At 44.5% G+C, this 19,595-nt stretch overlaps 1 protein-coding gene across 1 annotated transcript in view; it reads left to right on the top strand.

The window, feature by feature from the left end:
• The window catches only part of LOC142574501 (uncharacterized), a 292,007-nt gene extending 277,774 nt beyond the window's left edge, over positions 1–14,233 (top strand). The window contains exon 3 of the mRNA XM_075683564.1: positions 14,159–14,233. Coding sequence (XP_075539679.1) covers positions 14,159–14,233 — 75 coding nt within the window. The remainder of the gene's footprint in view (positions 1–14,158) is intronic.
• The last annotated feature ends 5,362 nt before the right edge of the window (positions 14,234–19,595 follow it).

Genomic DNA, 19,595 nt, shown 5'->3' with positions numbered 1-19,595 from the left:
TATCAATGAAGTGGTGAAAGAATGAATAAAGAAGCTAGTGCATGAAGGAACGAATATATGAAGGGTATGAACTGTATCAAGGAAAGTTTGTAAATTAGTTTTAAAAAATTTTGATTGCGTCATTGTTTGTTTCCTTGTTGATGTGTAGCGGAATCGACTTCAAATGTAATTGGACTGTGCCACATGCTCCCCTTACTCTATGCCTCTTTGGAGGCTTGTGAGGTATTTCTAGATAGATGAATAAATAAATATAAATGAATGAGGTTCCGAATGATTGAATGAAAGAAAAAAAGAAGGAAGTAATGAAGGAAGAAAGGAAGGAAGGAAGGAAGGAAGGAAGGAAGGAAGGAACAAATGAAGATACGAAGGGCTTCAAAAAGAAAATGTACCCATTTGTTGCCATGACAAAAAAGAACCCATAACCTGGAGTAGTGGTATACCGAAAAAGATGGAGGAGGTGGGGAGGGAGGGTCCGTGTTACGCAACCCCAGCCTCACGTGGTTTTCCTATACGCTGGGGTGGTCCTCGTATTAAGTGTCCAGCTTTCCGCCTCATCTCGAAAGGAACACATCTGTCTCCTCCCGCCTCCAAGCCTAACGCCCTTACCGTAAAGAAAAGCACGGTGAAGAAAATGCGGCTTTAATGCTACACCACTGAATGAGGAAGGAGGTATGGGCGAAAGCAAGCGGAAGAAAGAGGGGCGTTCGCCAGCTGTTGCCAGATCGAAGCCGTGCGGAGAAGCCAGTCTCAATGACGCAGCAGCGACGGACCGAAAGGGACGACTTTTCCGCAGCCTTTTCTGCGACTCACCTCATTTTCCGCCTTGAGGCGTCGCCTTCGGCCCCAGAAAAGAAAAGGCGCGTAGGTGGAGCCCCCTGCTTACGATTTCTCGTTCTGTTGTTACCACGCTAACAGTCCGGAGGGGGAAATAGCCAAGGACTGGAGAAAGAAAAGCAAAGGTCGGAAGGATATCGTATGCCGAAAATGAGTAGTTGACGCAAGCACGTCCGAAAGACGCTTCGGTAACCCCACCCCCTCCGCCTTCTCGTTGTGCCGTCATGAAGAATAGCATGGAGACGCGAAATGACACCCGCAGTGCAGTCCGAGTGTGGAGAGTTGCAGGCCCCGTTTGTTGGCCCGTGGTTGTTTGCTCCTGCGTGTCTGCATCTAGGCTTATATATATATATATTATATAACGAATGCAGTCGCCTCTCATTACCGCAAGGCCATTTACGCCGTCTTCATTTTTCTTTTGCACCACTCGAAGGGGAGGATCTACAACACTGCGCGCCAAGCGCACTCCTGACTGCAGGTGCGCGCAAACTCGTAATAGTGTCTCTGGGGTCATTCTACGCATTCGTTTGTTTCTTCAGGTTGGCGAGTTCAGCGGACTCCGGAATATACTTGCTGCTTGTTTATTTGATTTATTGTTTCTTCGTTGAAATGTCGCCTCATTCTTTAGTTCGCAAGGTTGTTCTATATTGTTAGGTATGCGTTACATTGGAAGGACTGACATAATGCATATTGTCTCGGCTACTCCATCCGGACACGTGATGCAGCCCTGATTGTGTTTGAAAGGGACATAAAATGCCCGTTCAAGTACTCATTACCACCTTTAGGAGCTTAAGCTTACGGCAGTAGTGAGCAGTTAAATTCACCGCGGAAAGCAGTTGAAATGAATGAATGAACGAAAGATTGACTGAGAAGGAATGGAGCGACGAGTTAAAGGTTTTGGCTACTGGCTCGAAGTACTGCCACTCCCCGACCACGATAGTTTTCTTGCGTGCTTGCAGCATCAACACGCAAGGTGGCGAGCTACTTGAAAGCCCCGTTGAGTTTGGGCGTTCTGACGCGTGTATTCTATGCAGACGACAACGAAGATAGGGACATGAGCGAACTTCATCTAGTGGGTCAGTGGGATTCGGCGAGGACGAAGAAGACGTGTCTCTGGCCTGTTTTGTATTTGAACATTTTACTGTTTGATTTTTCAAAACAAGAAATCAAAAATATTAACTTCTAAATTTAAGAAACTATAGCATGAAAATTATTATTAACGATTAGAATTAATTTAATATCGCATTTCCAGTAAAAAAAATCCTATTTAGGTATTTATTCTTTTTCAACCCACTGCCGCCCGATTCATGGCCAATCCCCCGTAGTGGGTTGTGCTATAGCTACAGGCACCAAACCAAACCAAACCAAACCAAACAAGTTGTCCTGCGGTTCTTGAACGTCTCCCTTTCTACTGTGCGCGTTGTACTGCGACAATATTCAAGTTTTTTATGCCCATCGCCGTAAGTCCATGCTGCATTGTAGGAATGATAATTTTGCGAATTGATCATTTTGTATGCGCCTTTTTTTGTCTTCATCGATTTACCTCGAATATATGAAGTACCTGGCACACTTACAATCTTTGAAGCAAGCATATAGCTGCTAAAATTGAGCAGTAACAAGCTTTATAATGCCTAAGAGCTCTGCAGCACAACATACATACATACATACATACATACATACATACATACATACATACATACATACATACATACATACATACATACATACATACATACATACATACATACATACATACATACATACATACATACATACATACATACATACATACATACATACATACATACATACATACATACATACATACATACATACATACATACATACATACATACATACATACATACATACATACATACATACATACATACATACATACATACGTACGTACGTACGTACGTACGTACATACATACATACATACATACATACATATGCGTAATGGGTTGATGATCCAGTATTACAAGGCAGTTACTACGACTATAGCTGTATTGGGCCGTGTTTCGCCAGTGATCAGCAGCGTTCTGTGTCCGCAAATTCTTCTTTGGCTTCAATTAGAGGAGAGAGCGCTCGGTGCAGGAGAAGAGGCGGGGAGCGCAGTGGAAAGGGGCTTGTGCTGGAGTTGAGAGGCGTGGAAGCTAGCGAAGGAGAAAAAAAAGAAACGGCGGTGCACCATCTCGCCACGGACGTTTCAGGAAGTTCGTCGAATTGATTGCCGTTTACAAGTCAACACTCAGTGCTGCACCATCTTGCGTACTCCCTGCATTTCGCATGCGCTGTAACCTTGGTACTAAGAGTGCACCCCCAACCAGCTTGTGAGCGAACACTATTTGGGTGGAGAAATACATTCAAATAGCTGGAAGAAGGAGAGGAAATACGTAAACTACGCAGGGTGGGTGTTCGGTACTTGCTCTGTTCTATACATTTTCTTTTTCTCTTACACATGTTCATTTAGCACCGCTACTGTTACTTGTCAATCTTGTACTCCTCCTCATCCAGTCAGTGAGGTGTAGCGAATGCTATGAGGTTAGTTGTCCCTCAGTCATTAACGAGAACCGGTGGCATTTTCTGAGAAGGGACGATGGCTCGCCCATTGTAAGCCACTGGTCCGATTCTGCCGGCGTAGTAGGAAGCGGAATTGCGGGGTCTCTTTTCGGAAATGCCGTGACAGGTTTGGTTTACACCGCAATCTCCTTTTGCGTTACCACGTAGCTCGTGTTCGTAGTTACATTTATTTATATTATGCAAATGCAGCTGACATTTTTGGAATCTAGGTGAAGCGCTTAATCAATTGCTATAAGTTTGCCCACTTCATTTAGACACGTGTCTTTCGAGTAATGGAAACTGGCACGCGCCTCTGTGCTATGGAAGGTGACTATTATGGTGTCTTTTATTTCTTCATTCATTCTTATCTGCTTTAAACGTAGCGCCCCTCCATTTGGTCAATCCTCAGTTGCGGTTGTGCTGCTACGGTACGAAAATAATCATCATCATCATGATCACCATCTTCATGATCATCTCAATAAGGTAGTGCGCGTTGGGACACGACAGAAGGCTAGCCGAATTTATCGTCTAATTGTTTTAAAAGTACGTGTAGAAACTTTTGAGTGGTTTGCTGTATTAGAAAAATTTTGCTATTGATGACGTATATTCGCTGGAATGTAAACAGTTAAGTATCACTTGGTTTATCGCTCAGTGTTATCGTAGAAAACAAGGCGAGGAATCTGGACCTTTATGAGGGCAGCAAGGACATAGCACTGTTTCTTGCGTGTCAGCTAGTTGAGAACACAGCGGCAGCATCCATTTAGCCAGCAACCACGCTCAGGAAAACCCGGAAGTGATCGCAAAAAATAAATAAATAAATATCTGGTATGCTGTATAACGAAAGCTTGCCGTTGCTTAAAGGTTTAATCTGTAGGAATTCCACCCATACATTAACGGACATCTATGCTTCAGTAGTGATGATGCACTTTGTTTGGACTTGGGCTACGGCGTACGCTGTCATGTACCTTTTATTAACATTTCTAGACGGCGCCTCGTCGTTCAGTGCAGGGCGGCGTTAGAGTGAATCTGGCGATGTGCCCTGTGAAATATGCGGCACGGTGAAACGTTCCGCAGGCCCGCTTATGCATGTCCCGGAGATCAATAAACATAGACGGAAAAAATAATCAAAGATACAACAAGATATCAAAAAAAGAGCGATGGAAAAGTTGACGCCACGCTCCCGCAAAGGAAAGGAACGCGAGAAGTGGAAGTGGCGTGGAAACGGGGTCGAGTAACAACAAAGAGGTCTTCGGGGGCATGTGTGGGAATCCCGAGAGGCGCCCCATTCTTCTATCCCTTGCCTCTCTCTATTAGGCTGGCGTGTACTGACACGTGTACTGGCTGGCGGTTGCGGCAGAACGAGTGATCTTCCAGCGCCCGTCGCTAGCATGGTTTCGGCGAAGTGCAGCTGTAATGCGTGCGTGCGTGTGTGTGTGTGTGTGTGCGCGAGTGTGTGTGTGTGTGTGTGCGTGTGTGCACGTGTCTGTGCGTGTCTGTGTGTGCGTGCGTGCGTGCGTGCGTGCGTGTGTGTGCGCGTGCGTGTGCGTGTGTGTGTGTGTGCGTGCGTGTGTGTGCGTGTGTGTGTGTGCATGTGTGCGTGTGTGTGCGTGTGTGTGCGTGTGTGTGTGTGCGTGTGTGTGTGTGTGTGCGTGCGTGCGTGTGTGTGTGTGTGTGTGTGCGTGTGTTCCGTGAAAAGCCACGCTGCAGTCGGGAAAGATCGCACTGCCTCATAATTGAATTGTATTTGCAGGTATGCACCGCTTCTTCGAACACATAATTGCAAGGGATTGCGGCGTCAAAAAAGAAAATGAAAGAGAATTGGGAGATCCCACGTATATGTGGAAATGTGTGATAAGCGAAGCTTTATTTGACGTTCACAGAAATGTATGAGTCAATTTTGTGCACACATAAGCCTATTATGACGGAAATGTTTGCGAAAAATGACGTAGTTGCAATACATTCTTAGACAAATGCAGCGCTATTGGCGCAACTTCTTAGAACACTTATTTCTGTGCAACCGCTATGACAAAGAAGAAAAAAAGAACTTATAGGACCGCTTAAGCAAAGTCTTAGATGAGTTCTCACAAATTAAAAAGAACATTGCAGACACGCTACTACCCACTTCTCACGCGCGAGAAGATGACACTATAATTGCAAATAGGAAGACTAGAAAACACGAGATATCTTAATTTGATACTAAAGTTGGTTTCTAAATTTCCGACCTGACTTCATCAGCTTTAGTGTGATGTCATTACAAAGCGCAATACTTGCTGACGTCGTGTGGCAGTAGGAAGGAAGGAAAGAGAAAAACAGAAGGCAGAGAGGTTTGATTTCATTTCCTTTAATTTCTTTTATTACCTTAAAGGCTCCAATAAATGGAACGTTACAAATGGAGGTTAACCAGAATAAGGTCCTGTTGGCTACCCTATACTGGTGGAATGGGAAAGGGGAAAACAAAGATGACAGGGAGAGAGAGGAGGGAAGGGAAGGAGGCGTAAACGTGTGGCATTAAGGTTCACTATGGCGACAGTAAATGAACGAGAGTGTTGCATTTGTTTCTTCTGGTTATGTTTGCGTGGGGCAGCCGCAAGAATTCCAAGAATGGAGAGAGCTATTGCTACACGACGTATTCACCTCGCGGGCACAGAAAACAAAACCGGCTGGCACACAGGAAGGAAGGAAGGAAAAAGTGGAGAAGGAAAGGCAGGGAGATTAACCAGTTTATCTTAACCGGTTTGCTACCCTACACATGGGAGAGGGATGGGGGCGATGAAAGATGGGGAAGGGGAAGAGAGAGCACATAGCACAGCACACACAGATCGCCCGTTAGAGTCCATCAATCTGACATTCATGGTCCGTGATATCACTGTCACAGCCGCTTGTCCAATCCTGTCTCTTTCAAAAACCGAAGTAGTCCCTTCGTCGCCTTCACCTGCGATGTCTTCTGTCGGCGGGATGTGAAAATCGTGTCGAGGGACAATGGTCTAGTGTCAAGGTGCGCTAGAACAGATGCCAGGGACTGTCGCTGAACATTATATTCAGGACAGTCACACAGAATGTGTTCCAGCGTCTCCTCGCAAAGACAGGCATTGCAGAGAGCGTTGTCGGACATTCCAATGCGAAATGAGTACGATTTCGTGAAAGCCACCCCTAGCCATAAGCGATAAAGAAGAGCCGCCTCTCTTCGGCGGAGTCCAGTTGGCATATAGAGATACATCAAAGAGGGCAGGTAGTATTGACGGTTGCTCTGGTTGTTCTGGCTTTTTGGTGTGCACCATAGAGAGTCTCCTAGCTGTGTCGGATCGTGAAAGCGGTATGGCCTCTTCTTGTGCGTCTTCAAGAGCTGCCCGAGCGGCATTATCGGCGTCTTCGTTTCCAGTGACGCCGCAGTGTCTTGGCAGCCACTGAATGTGCTGCATGTTTCTTATTCTCAACTATCTGAAGCCAGCATCTAATGAAGCCAAGAAAAACACAGTGGAAATTACTTGTAGTTGTAATTGAAGTACAGAAATATAAATTAAAGGCAAATATAAGTAGACGATAAAGCAACTTGCCGCCTGTGGCAGCCTAACCCAAAACCTTTGCATTACGAGTCCTTTGCACTACCAATTGCGGTTCCGGTACACATTATATGGTATTTATGTATGTGTACAAGATTTAACCCGGGGAGTGTTAAGCAGCGCCACCCATGAACATGGTGGTCGATGTGGAAGGTCTTTGCGATCGAAGTGTCACGTAGTGTTATAGTAAATTATTTTGTAAATTTTTCGTAAATTACTGTAAACTAGTGTTGTTTTGTCAATTATTTGGGGTGTTTTAATGCTTGCCAGTATTTTTTTTGTCTGTGTGGTAAAATTTTTTACCTTCAGTTAATGTGTAAAAAGGTGAAACGCCGTCACGTTCACCTCGGTTCTCCTTTCAGAGGTTAAGCTAAAGCTCGCGGCCAGGACCAATTTCCCTATTCAAGCATACGTTAAACGTATGAATGCTTTCATTTGACTAGCGCTGGGCGAATAAAAATGAAATTTGTTGCATTTTAGAGTGGGAGTAACATGACACCTATTGCATCAGGCAGAATTTGAATTCGGAGCCTCAGACATTTTTTGTTGTTGTAGTTGTTAAGCTCCAACGTTGGCTGAATAAAAGAAATCGAAGTATGCAGTTCACAACTGCCTTAGTCTGAACGGAGAGGGATAAAAGTTGTATGTATAGTGGTGAGCAGTGAAGAGCTTTAGCCAGGCTGGCAAGACGTCTCGATAGGGGAGCCTATCTTTGGCAAAGATTGGTCCACACATCGAAATGTCGGCAAGCCTGCCTGAGTCTCATTACCCTTGATTTACCCCTGATTATTCGTGTTTATTCAACCTTTATCCCACAGTGTGTATCCATCTGGCGGCTCCAACCTTGACTTTCGGCACAAGAACAAATATTGCATATCAGTAAACTGCTTCCCTTAGAGCACCAGATGTGAACTAACACAAAATAGCACTAGGTCACAGTTTACGTCAAGTCGTATTCTTTTCAGGGCCTCTGATAATGTCTTGTTGATATCAAATTGTTCCCGCACTTCATATCTGCGTACAATGCATCAAATTTACCGCATTTCGGTAAGAACACGCACCACCGACAACATAAACTAAAATTAGATGTTCAGAAAAAAATATAACACAAAAACAATTCGGCTCCCCAAACGCGAGCTTTGTTTCCAATGATGACAGCAGAACTTTGTAGGCGATATAAGCATTAAAAAAAGTTGGCGTAGACAGCACGCGTAGGTAATTCATAGTATTTCGTCACAGTGATCGAGCATCTGTGCAATCGTTTGAATGTATAATGAATTCAGACGAAGGCGTGACATTGTATTACCCTCCCTATGAACAATGGGGGCATTTTGCCAATTAATTTCACCACCAGCAGATTGAGCGTGTTCATCATAAGTATTTGTAAATAAATTTGTTCCTTTTTTTGTTTATACGATAGCAGTGTTACGCAAGTCTTCTGTGGTGACGTTCCCGGACAAGACAAGCTTTCGTAAATTAAATTTCAGATTTAACACATCAATTTGGTCCCCTTTAAGCGTCAAAATTTAATCTCATGAAGACAGGACTGATGGGTAAAAAAGTGTTAGTCATATTGGTAGAAGAGTAAATGCTTCACTTACTTTCTTGAAAACCCGTCCAACTGCTCATTAAAGGTACTTCGTGCAACAAAAAACAAACAAACAAACAAACAAACAAAAAAGCACTCGGAGCAGAGTACAAACAAGCTGCACTCAAGACATTTCAGAAATTTCTCAACTGAGATCTGTCTCCGATTTAGGTTTTTGGCTGCTGAAATTGTTTAGACTAAAGGGTCAACCATTGGACGCATATATGTTTTATGGAGTCGACATGGCACTAGCTTTGTGCGCCCGGATGAGTAGTGCATTACGCGAAGTGCCTGTCTAGATACCATCTCTACCACATGCACATACATAAGCGCGCATGCAGGCATGGATACACGCAATACACATGGCTGAGATCGTGCACATATCAGATTGTACCCATATCATATTCATCCATGCACATGCGTCTATGTATGTTTGGCACCAAAGGGGCCACTTGATGCAATACATTATACATCTAGGACCCTTAAGGTTGTGCCACGTCGACTCAAGAAACTTTAACGCATCCGAATATTTACTCGTTATTGTTAATGAGAAAGTTTTACCTAAAAAAAATCTGTGGGTCGGACACAGATTCAGTGGAAACGCTTGGATCCGTATTCAAAATAAGGCCTATTCGGAAATCCACTTTGAAAACGTGCAGGTTTGCTTGAAACATACAAGCATAGAAATAAGAGAGAGGCAGAGAACATATTATTCTCCGGAAAGGGAAGGGCAATTATATGTCTTGTCCCCAAGATATGTCGTCCTGCCTCCCCCCTCCCCCCCCCTGCCCGAATTCGGGAGAAACAGTAATGTATGTTTCTACTCCGAAACCTGATTCTTTGAAATCGCGGTATGTTTGCGCACGGAACTTACGTTCTTAGCCCAAACGTTTTGAATTGACCCTTCTTGGAAAACCCCGACACGTAACATGCTATGGGGAATCCTTCAGTGCGTACAGTCAACGTATTCAGAGAGCTGAATGCCTGCCGCTTTTGTTCGAAACGCCGCACGAATTCAGAGCGCTTCGATGCGTTCGTGCCGCTTTTTTTGCGGATAATTTATTTTTGCGACGAAACAGTGTTTCCGGGAACCTGGCCTAAAGGTGCTATTTAGGCTTGAATTAAAACTCGCAGATAGCATTGCATGAATGGTTCTAAATCGATTGTCTTCTGCAGCTTCCAGAACAAAGAATCGGAGAACTGAGCGTCTGGCATCGCGCCAGCAAGGTCAATTCTTTGAAAAACTCAGGTTTCGTCACAGTTTTTGCGCCGCCCCCAGAGTAAGAGTAAAGACAGGATACAGATAAAAAACGGAGAAAGAATGGAGCAAGAAGCGAGCCTGGTTTTATCAAGTAAAGCCGAAACTTTGCAGGAACGCTTCTAAATCTCATTTCGAACAGAACATCCTCCTTTAAAGCACGTGTAATACGAGCCAGTTTTATATTATTGAGTTTTTTTCTTGGTAAGCGCTCGAAGCGCATTGAAAAGAACTTCCCACAGTATTTTACAGTACAGCAGTAGAAGTTCCAATAGTGACTTCTCTTTCATGCTTAATTAAATTTCGTTCAGGACAAAAGCGAGACCCTGGAAATATTGACTGCCCAGTAGCATTCCAATTTAAAGCAAGTCCGCAAGTTCACTTAGAGCACTGTGCCTACGCTCCTGCCTCCTGTTTCCTCCGTCACACGAACCTTAGAACAGCACTTTGAGAAAAGCTCGTCGGCACAGCGTTAGTTCCGTACGAACACAGTTGGGAAGTCGTCAAGTTGAGTAGTCCAAGTTTGTCATTTAGTGAAGTGCTACGAGCTGTTCGTGCGAGAGCAAACAGTGCCACTCCAAGCATCTCGTTCTCCTTAACAATGATACCGGTAATGTTGTACGTCGTCGTACCACTGCGTCGCTTGTGATAGAGCTTAATCCACATTTGAAAATAAAAAAATGAAAACAAAAAGAAGTAGAAATACAGAAAACTCCAAATAAAACCGGATGTCATCAGGCTGATAAATAAATTGGGGTACTTGCAAATATCCCCAACGACGTCATCCTGAAGTCGATATTGAATAATAATGTGACGATGATGATGATTATGCTGCTGCTGATGATGATGTTGATGATTGTGATGACGACGGCGCAGTTTTGCGCCTCTCTCGTTGAGTCGATTGTCATGATAAAACAGGAACAAAATAAGAAGACACTTATCTGACCCTACCCAGTATACCGAAAAATATGCTTTCTACGGAGGACACCCAGACCTCTACCATTCTACGTGGGAATGCTCCAAACCTTCCAAACCAAGCCTTCATACAATGCCCAACGCCTCGCGATCCCAGTGGGAGCCGCTCTTTCCAACACAGCCTTGGACGACCAGCGATACCTAATTGACCGGGCCAGCCGGATCGCAGCACAAAATGGGGCCCTGGACTGAGGGCTCCACCCTCTGGGACTTCATTACCAAATAACAAATAAAGTTTTGTACTACTACTACTATTATTTGACAACTGGGGCGAGTATATACAAAGCGAATATCAAGTATGAAGAGGCCAGTATAAGAAGGACACGTCGGGTAAGCAAAAAACAGGATCCGACGCCGCGGCTCACCGACGCTGTCGTATAGTTGGCCTTTTGCGGCATGGGCCCAACACTGGGGAGTACCGAGGCTCTGGTTAAGCCCGAGGCGCGAATCGGCGGCGCATTGGCCAGGGAGGGGGGCCACTGCCAATCCGACTCGGGCCGACGAGGAGAGCCGCGGAATACACCAGCGCATCCGCTCGGGGCAGTCGCTTCCGGCTGTTGTTTCCGCATCGGGCGAACACGTCCAGACGCGCAATCAACCCACGAAGAAGAGGCCGACGTAGTAGGGAGTGCACGTGCCGACATCTCTATCTATCTATCTATCTATCTATCTATCTATCTATCTATCTATCTATCTATCTATCTATCTATCTATCTATCTATCTATCTATCTATCTATCTATCTATCTATCTATCTATCTATCTATCTATCTATCTATCTATCTATCTATCTATCTATCTATCTATCTATCTATCTATCTATCTATCTATCTATCTATCTATCTATCTATCTATCTATCTATCTATCTATCTATCTATCTATCTATCTATCTATCTATCTATCTATCTATCTATCTATCTGCTGTGTTTCAACAACTCCGCAAAGTGCATCGAAGGTGTAGGGCCCGTGTCAGCCAATCAGTGACGAGATCACGCAACGAGTTTCCGAGAAGGCAAAGATACCAAAAAAAAGCTTTTATCAGTTATTACGCGCCAAACCCACGATCTGACATTCAGGGATGCTTGAGGATGACTCCGGGTTAATTTAGATAACCTGGGGTTATTTATAACGTGAAGCTGAATTCAAGTATGTACACGAAAACTTTTGCATTTTGCCCAAACGAAAATGCTGCCGACGCGGCTGGATTCCACAGCGCCCTAGCAATTGGACTGAAGCGGCGGGTGAAGGAAGGAGCAAGAGGGAGACAGGGAAAATAGGAATGGCGTTTAGAGAGCTTAGCTTAGCGACTGGTGTGGCATGCTACTGTAAGTGAGATGGCTTCCCGTTATACTTGGTGGCACCGGAGGTGCTCCCCCTTTTTTTATTATTTCTTTATTTTTATTTATCTTATTTTTCTACATTTCCTTTATTTCTTCCCCACTTTAACGTATGTAATTGAGACGGCGAGGCAGTAAAAAAGGTATTAAAATAAACAAACACGCACACACACACGAAAAATTATTTACGGAGTCTCCTTAAGGCCTGCGCTTTATTTGGGGCACAGTTGAGATTCAAGACATTGCTACGGTCCAAGAACGACAGGCATCTGAAGTCGCATGTCACGTCGTAGATTTGAAGTGTTCCTCAAAACAACCACTAAGGGAGGAGTAGGGTTCGCCTCCTTGCGTGTAGCTAATCCTTCGGCGAAATATCCTTCAGCCGGCGTTTCGCGGCGAGCAGTCAGAGGCGGACGAGGGAGGTTCTCTTTCAGGGTCTCTTCAGGTTCTCTTTTCTAGTTGGCTGACATGGCCCAAAGCGTTCGCAGCAGTGCGCAGAGTTAGTCAGACAGGAATGCAGCTTCTTGCGGGGAATGCCATTTTTCTCTCTGAACTCAGTTCCTTGTTACCGTCTTCGTGCGCGGACATACGAAGTAGCCCCTATTTCTACCCGCGTTCGGTCTCTATTGCGTTATATAATGTTACGTCTCAACACCACAAAGGCGTTAATTGGACGTTTTCCACAAGTCAAACCACCACCAATCCGTCAGCGCCTATCCAGACGTCAACGCAGCGTATTCACCAACTCTTGATTGGTCCCGCGAAAGGTCATCACCCCACCAGTACCTGGTAGCCTGAGCGGAGGATCAAAAGGACGGGAACAGGTCTCTTTTCGCAGGTCTCTTTTCTGCCACATATCCCAAACCAGCGTCTTGGGAGGCGAAGTTACTGCAGGCTGTTGCGAGCATGGGCGTGGTATAACAACGGAATCGAGGAGTGGGATTTGCTGCTGGACAGCCTGCAGATTCCCTAGTCGGCCCCCCTAAGGAAGACAACAGTATTAAAAGCGGACACTTTTCGAGCAGCAGAGAGAAGGTCCTGATGTGAAATCGGAAGTTTAACGTGCTCCTGCATGGAGTGAGCTTCCGTACTGGAGCCGTATAACTAAGCTAATGAACCTTTTCCCCTTCATTTTCTACAACCGGACATATCAGCCGATGGGCTTGGTGGATTTCTTGCCCTAGCGCCACCTCAAGCCGCAGCAGTACGCTCTGGCAGACGGTGACGTTTCGATTATTTTGGTTTTCTTTCTTTTTCCGAGACATGTGTAGATTTCGCGCTTGCAGGCCTATTGCAGACCTGCACTTGTGAAATGCACTATCTGAGCTAACGCGGGTTATCTCAGACGGTAGAATGACCGCCCCGGTATGACGTTGGTTCCGGATTCGAATCCCGGACCATGGCAAACTTTTCTTCAACCGCGAAGTTTTATTTCTCAGCAGTCCGTATGGGTTTCCTTTGTAGCGTTGTGCATCAGTTGGGTGGATCACATTCTTTCTCTTTCAGGCCTATCACCCTTAGCCTCGTAATGTTGATCGCCTTTAATTCCAAAGGTATCTGCTTAGAGCGGCACATAACTTCATAAACGCTAAACTGACACTTTCTGCAAAGGTCCCAATATCGCACCTGAAAGTGGCCGCTCCTCCTTTTTTTTCAATTAAATACCACGTTCACGTTAGCTTTGATATCGCTGTTTATTTTTGCCGTGTTTGGAGGAATGCGTTAAAAAATTATGGGGTTTTACGTGCCAAAACCACTTTCTGATTATGAGGCACGCCGTAGTGGAGGACTCCGGAAATTTCGACCACCTGGGGTTCTTTAACGTGCACCTAAATCTAGGTACACGGGTATTTTCGCATTTCGCCCCCATCGAAATGCGGCCGCCGTGGCCGGAATGCGTTAGGGAATTCTTTCGGGTTTTGTAGAGCTTGTAGAGCTTCGGGTTTTGTAGAGAAATAGAGCTGCTTGCATCGTGCTTAAGCCATGTATCACGCATAAGCCATGTTGCCCCCCCTTTTTTTTCCTTCTCATTTATTTTACAGTTTCTGCCATTTTCCACACCGCCTCCAGGCACCGGGCAACATCGGGCATGGAATCCGCCTTATGACGTAAGTTGAATTTCTTTCTTTTTTCCTGCGCAAAAGAAAGGGAAGACACAGGAGACGCAGTCACTTCTACATCCCTTGCAACTCCCGTGCAACAGACGGGTTTAGTCAAAAAGATGATGAAAAAATTGTAGATGTCATTTTCGCGATTAACCCATCATGAAACGCTCCGTAGGGATGTTCAAATATTGGAATTTTTGAATTCCATAAAATTCGAGCACGTGGCAAAATCTGGTTTTCGAATATGGAATCGTATACTCAGTATCTTTCTTAAACAAACAGACGAGTAAGTTACCAATTCGTGTAAATCAGCAAAGATCATTGACGACAAAAACAACAAAATCTACTTCGCATGAATTTATTTAGGAAGTCGAGACGTAGATGAAAAAATAAAATAAATAAATTGCCACTCCACGCATTGATTGTGTTCGAAACGGGTGCATCCTTTTTACTGATTCAGCCTTTGCAGTATGGTTGGAATAATAAAGAAAGAGATTTCGATGTGCTTTTGCAGGGAGATTTTACCCTATGGACACCAATAACCAATCTTATGCCGCACCATTCGGCCGTGTAATGGTTACTCAGAAATTAGGGGCACCACCATCTCGAGCCGTATGTGAGCCAAATAACAAAAACTTGGATTTTAATTCAAAGTTTCCAATATTCGTCCACCCTTGCGTTGCTTCTTCCCTGTCACACCTTGGGAAGGCGCTTGCGAAGCCTATAATAGCTTCGCCTCTCAAGTAAACCGATTGGGGACTCGTGAATGTCAACGTAAAGAACCATCGAAATTTCGTCTTGGGAAGTGTAACCTCAAAGCACGCTAAGCAGAGTCTCTTAACGCAGAAAGGCAGGGTTTGAACACTCGAACCCACTGACTTCGTCGACACCGAAGTGTATACACCGTTACTAAAGGATTGAATTTCGAATCCAGCTTATGTGCGCGTTTTATGTCTCAGTCGTGCGACGCTCTAAAACCTTTCAGAAAATCATGATGGGAGTGTCAGGCCTGTGCTTTTTCTGCATATATACCAGTCGTCACCTTTGAGTTGCACTTGTCAGAAGAACACGAGGCTGCCGTCGCAGTCTATCGTTACCTTAACGACAGTTCTAATAGCAAGATGACATTCAAGCCATGTATTTTGTCACCGAAGTTGAAGATGCGCCTTCAATTGTGCGCGTTAGACGGGTTTCACTGCCGTGCAGTTAAAGCTATGAAAAACACTTGAAAGGAGTGAACACTCGCACCCGTAACTAGAGAGCCGCTAACTTCTCGAAAGCTCGTTTCGCCGACATGAACTCTTAACCTTCCGCTGTGTTGGAAGCTCAAGCATGCTTCCCCTCAGTAAAAGTAGTATAACAGTGAAGTGGATTCAACGAGAGCAGAAGATGAGCAACACTCGGAAGATGCCTTGCCGGGAACACGGCCCTTGCGTCGGCTGCGTGAGTGATGTTTCCGTGTCTCCAGGGAGCAAGATGGCCTGCATGGCGTTCAAGCATTTTCGTTAATTTTTACATGGTGAAATTTGCGAACAGTATACCGCTCGTGTATTGGGGAACTATGTCGCTATATGTTTGTTAAAATGAAGTACCTGCCTTCGTGAGCTCTGGTAGGCCTTGTTGAGATCGGTATATTTCAGCCGCAAGGGAGTTGGGGAGCAAGTTATTTGAGATAAAATGTTTTTTTTTCATCGACTGATTTAGTCTGTTCGCGTTCACCTAACTGAACACAAATGAGCTGACCAGTGACATAGTTGTGGATGCTTTTATTACGGTTTATCGAAACAACGTTCAAGATTAACAAAGCTGACTGCACCGGATCTCAAAACTGAATCATTGACCCGTGGGCGTATGAATGTTCCCTTCAGCAGGAAAAATGTTGCTAGCCTCAGGCAGATTGCGGCGATTGCTCCGCCCCGAATTGTGGCGATAGTTCCACTTGTTATTTGCAGTGGGATGCGAAGCCCGTCTCAACGCATACCAGACAGTCTACTGGCGAGGACAGAGTCCAACCAGGAGGCAAAATGCTGCACGGTATAACTTTACCGTTGTTAAACCTAGCCCCTGATGACCATTGCTCAATTTCATGAGCGAGTGCTTGGGATTGCGTCTGGTTAACTGAAACCTAATGCCACCTGCAAGGAGCGAATGTGTAATTGTTGCCACATTAGCAAGGGGGCGTAAAACTTTATGATTCGGAAAAAAGGTCTCCCAATATAGCGTAGATCGTCTCTTACTCGCTGCCATGCACTCTGCACATCCACGAAATGCCAGGCTTACGCAACAAAAAGTCGAAAGACCTATTCATAACTGGTGCTCACAAGAGCAGACATGTACAGAAGAGATGAAAAAATAAAATTAAAATAAAACTGGAAGTTAACCAGTGTAACCGTCCGGTTGACATCTCTTGACTGGTACGAAGCGTAATAAAGGATGAGGGCTAGAGAAGCGAATATATGAAAAGAATGTGTCCATGAAAACTCGATAAAATGCACCTTACAGTGATTAATCTTTCATATAGTCCAAATGCTTTTCAATAATCGTACGATGCACTTTTAGAGCAATTCTGGCTAGTGTTGGCTGGAGCAAGGGTTCAAGGATAAACATGTATAACGTGGTATCGCAGGCTGGGTGTAGTTGGGCAAATTGGTGGCACTCGTCTTGTGTGCCTGTCTCCGCGTCTATGTCCTTCCGCGTTGAAGCGAATTACGATAACGTGTCGTCCCCGTGGGTGTGAACAATATTGTTACGACGGAATGTGCTCGCCCGCGTTTAATTCAAACGATGTCGCGTTGACACACACATACTCATTCTCATGGGTTCCTCGTTTTTTCTTCCCAATTTTATTTTCGATTTATTAAATTGTTTTTTTTTTGTACCGCATTGACGTAAGATCGAGGAACTCGTGAGGTACCATTGGTAGCCGCTGAATATAATATCAGAATTCGTTTCCTGTTCACCGGAGCAAGAAGTTCCGATTTCCTTTCGTCTTTTGCGCGTTGCCTTCTCGGTGCTTTGTTTCTTCGTTTTTGTATGCAAACACTGCAAGCAAACATTGAGCGAGCGGCTGCTTATCTATGGCCGCGTCGCATGCACGCATAACTAGGATGGGCCCGGATTCTGCATTATTGAAGAAACTGGGGAGAAAATGAACGAGACACTGCAAGAGAGAAAGAAAGAGAGACAGACAGAGGAAAAAAAAGACGAAACTTCATCTCACTGACACTAAGGGAACGCGAACGTGTGGCGTGCGAAATTTTTGTATCACTTCCGAAACAAGCCGCGTTTCCGGCTGCGTGGAAAGCACGGTGTTGGCGACGAAGACTGCCATCTGTCCCCACTCGCGAAGAGACAGCTGACATTTTTGGTTTTGTTCTTGTCCTCATTTTCTTTTAATTTTCTTCTGCGAAGAATCTGAATGAAAGTTAGCGCGCAGGCAACTTGGGGAACTGCTAAAAATTGAAGCTCTGATGAAAAGTACCTAGCGTGACGAATGCTCTGGCTCGTAGGAAAATTGTTGTTGTCGGAAATGCATTTGTGTTTCGATTCCTTATTCCTTCAACGATCTTGTAAACGCGTGACTTTAGCGCGGCTTTCATTTGCTCTTGCTATGTGGAAGTCGGGGGGAGGTTTTTGTTACTGTTCTGGCGCTAAGGGCGGACGACTCGGCTATATACGTGAGTCTGTGAGGCAAGTATAGGTTTCTGACTTAATTCACAGAATAACACGCAATAGAAGTGTGTTTGTGATACTTCCGTGACCCTCTTCAAAAGCGAAATGTCTTATATAGAACTGTTTGCCAGATGATGCATTATGGTTATTGTGCGCACGTCTGCGATTTTCCTTATATTTGCTGATTTTTCGGTGAATAAAGATAGATGAAGTTGGCGCTTGTCCTGTGTCGTTCTCCCTCTCGTGATCGTCTTAGTTGGCGTTGTTCCTTCCTAATTCAAGTATGCACCATGTAGCCCAAATGAATGTTGTCCTGTAGCACGTTAAGTATTGAAATTAGCAGCCTGGCCAACTGCCTTCTTTGTAATTTGTGTAACCTATTGAATCGCCTATTCACACCTATATGTCGCGAAACCTGAGAAGAAAGAGCAGACACCAACCTCAGAAACAAAGATGGCTGGAACACGCGTATACAGTTTACTCGGTGCTCAATATGTATCACTTGAAAATTTAAAAAAAGGGCTACTCAGAGAACTTCAGCCCATTGTTGGGACTGAAAGTTCGAAGATAGTATACGTATTGAAGCTTTCTGACTGATGTTCTTTTTGTGTGTGTGCGTGTGCGTGCGTGCGTGCGTGCGTGCATGCGTGCATGTGTGTGTGTGTGCGTGTGCGTGCGTGTGCGTGTGCGTGTGTGTGTGTGTGTGTGTGTGTGTGTGTGTGTGTGTGTGTGTGTGTGTGTGTGTGTGTGTGTGTGTGTGTGTGTGTGTGTGTGTGTGTGTGTGTGTGTGTGTGTGTGTGTGTGTGTGTGTGTGTGTGTGTGTGTGTGTGTGTGTGTGTGTGTGTGACATTTCAAAGGCGATGAAGTTATTCGTGTAGCAGTATCAAATAATTGCTTGGATATGATTGATATATAGTATACTAGTGTACTACATCAATAATGAATTTTAAGAATGATTTTTGAACGACTTGAACCATTATGACCTACAGGCATTGTGCTTCGATCTGGATTATATCCAAACTACAGCAAGACTCACCCAATGAGGCTTCTAGGGAACAAAAGTGGAAAGTATAATGTAGAATAAAAAATGACTGCGTATACCCATGCCAAACAAATGCAAAGGGGTAAAATATATCCTTAGGAGGTGGGGGAGGGGAGGCACTTGTGTCTTAGCATGGTATATAATACAGAAGAAATTACTGTGGAGAGCAGAGTACCATTTACATGATGCCAATTGCAAAATAGTAGTCATTTGTTATCAGATGTTTTGTGCAGATGGTACACTTTGTATATTATTTTCAGCACATACAAGGCCACAACAGCACACAAAAGAAATCAGTCGACGACTAGAGAATTAACGGAGATTGAATACGTTGCTCAAATCTTCACTGTCCCACTCATTTTTCTTTTCTTTCGACAACTCTTCAACTCCGCTTCTGAAACAGCTTTTGACTTAGTTAAGCAGCTCTCTTCAGGGACACGCTTTTAACGAAGTATTTAACTCTCTACTAAACAATTATGTGCAACGATTCGGAGTGACATATCCTTTGCACGTTTACTTTTTCTCTCTCTTTCGTAAGGGATACATTATTACACGTTTATATTGGCTCGCACTAGTTTTTTCCACGCGAAGGACATTCTCAGCCCTATAATACTCAGTTCCCTGTCTTTGTTTGCTCATATTCTGTTTGGAGAGAGAGAG

This window comes from Dermacentor variabilis, chromosome 3 (genome assembly GCF_050947875.1).
Source record: "Dermacentor variabilis isolate Ectoservices chromosome 3, ASM5094787v1, whole genome shotgun sequence".
Lineage (NCBI taxonomy): Eukaryota > Metazoa > Arthropoda > Arachnida > Ixodida > Ixodidae > Dermacentor > Dermacentor variabilis.
This window is presented reverse-complemented; position numbering and strand designations above follow the sequence as displayed.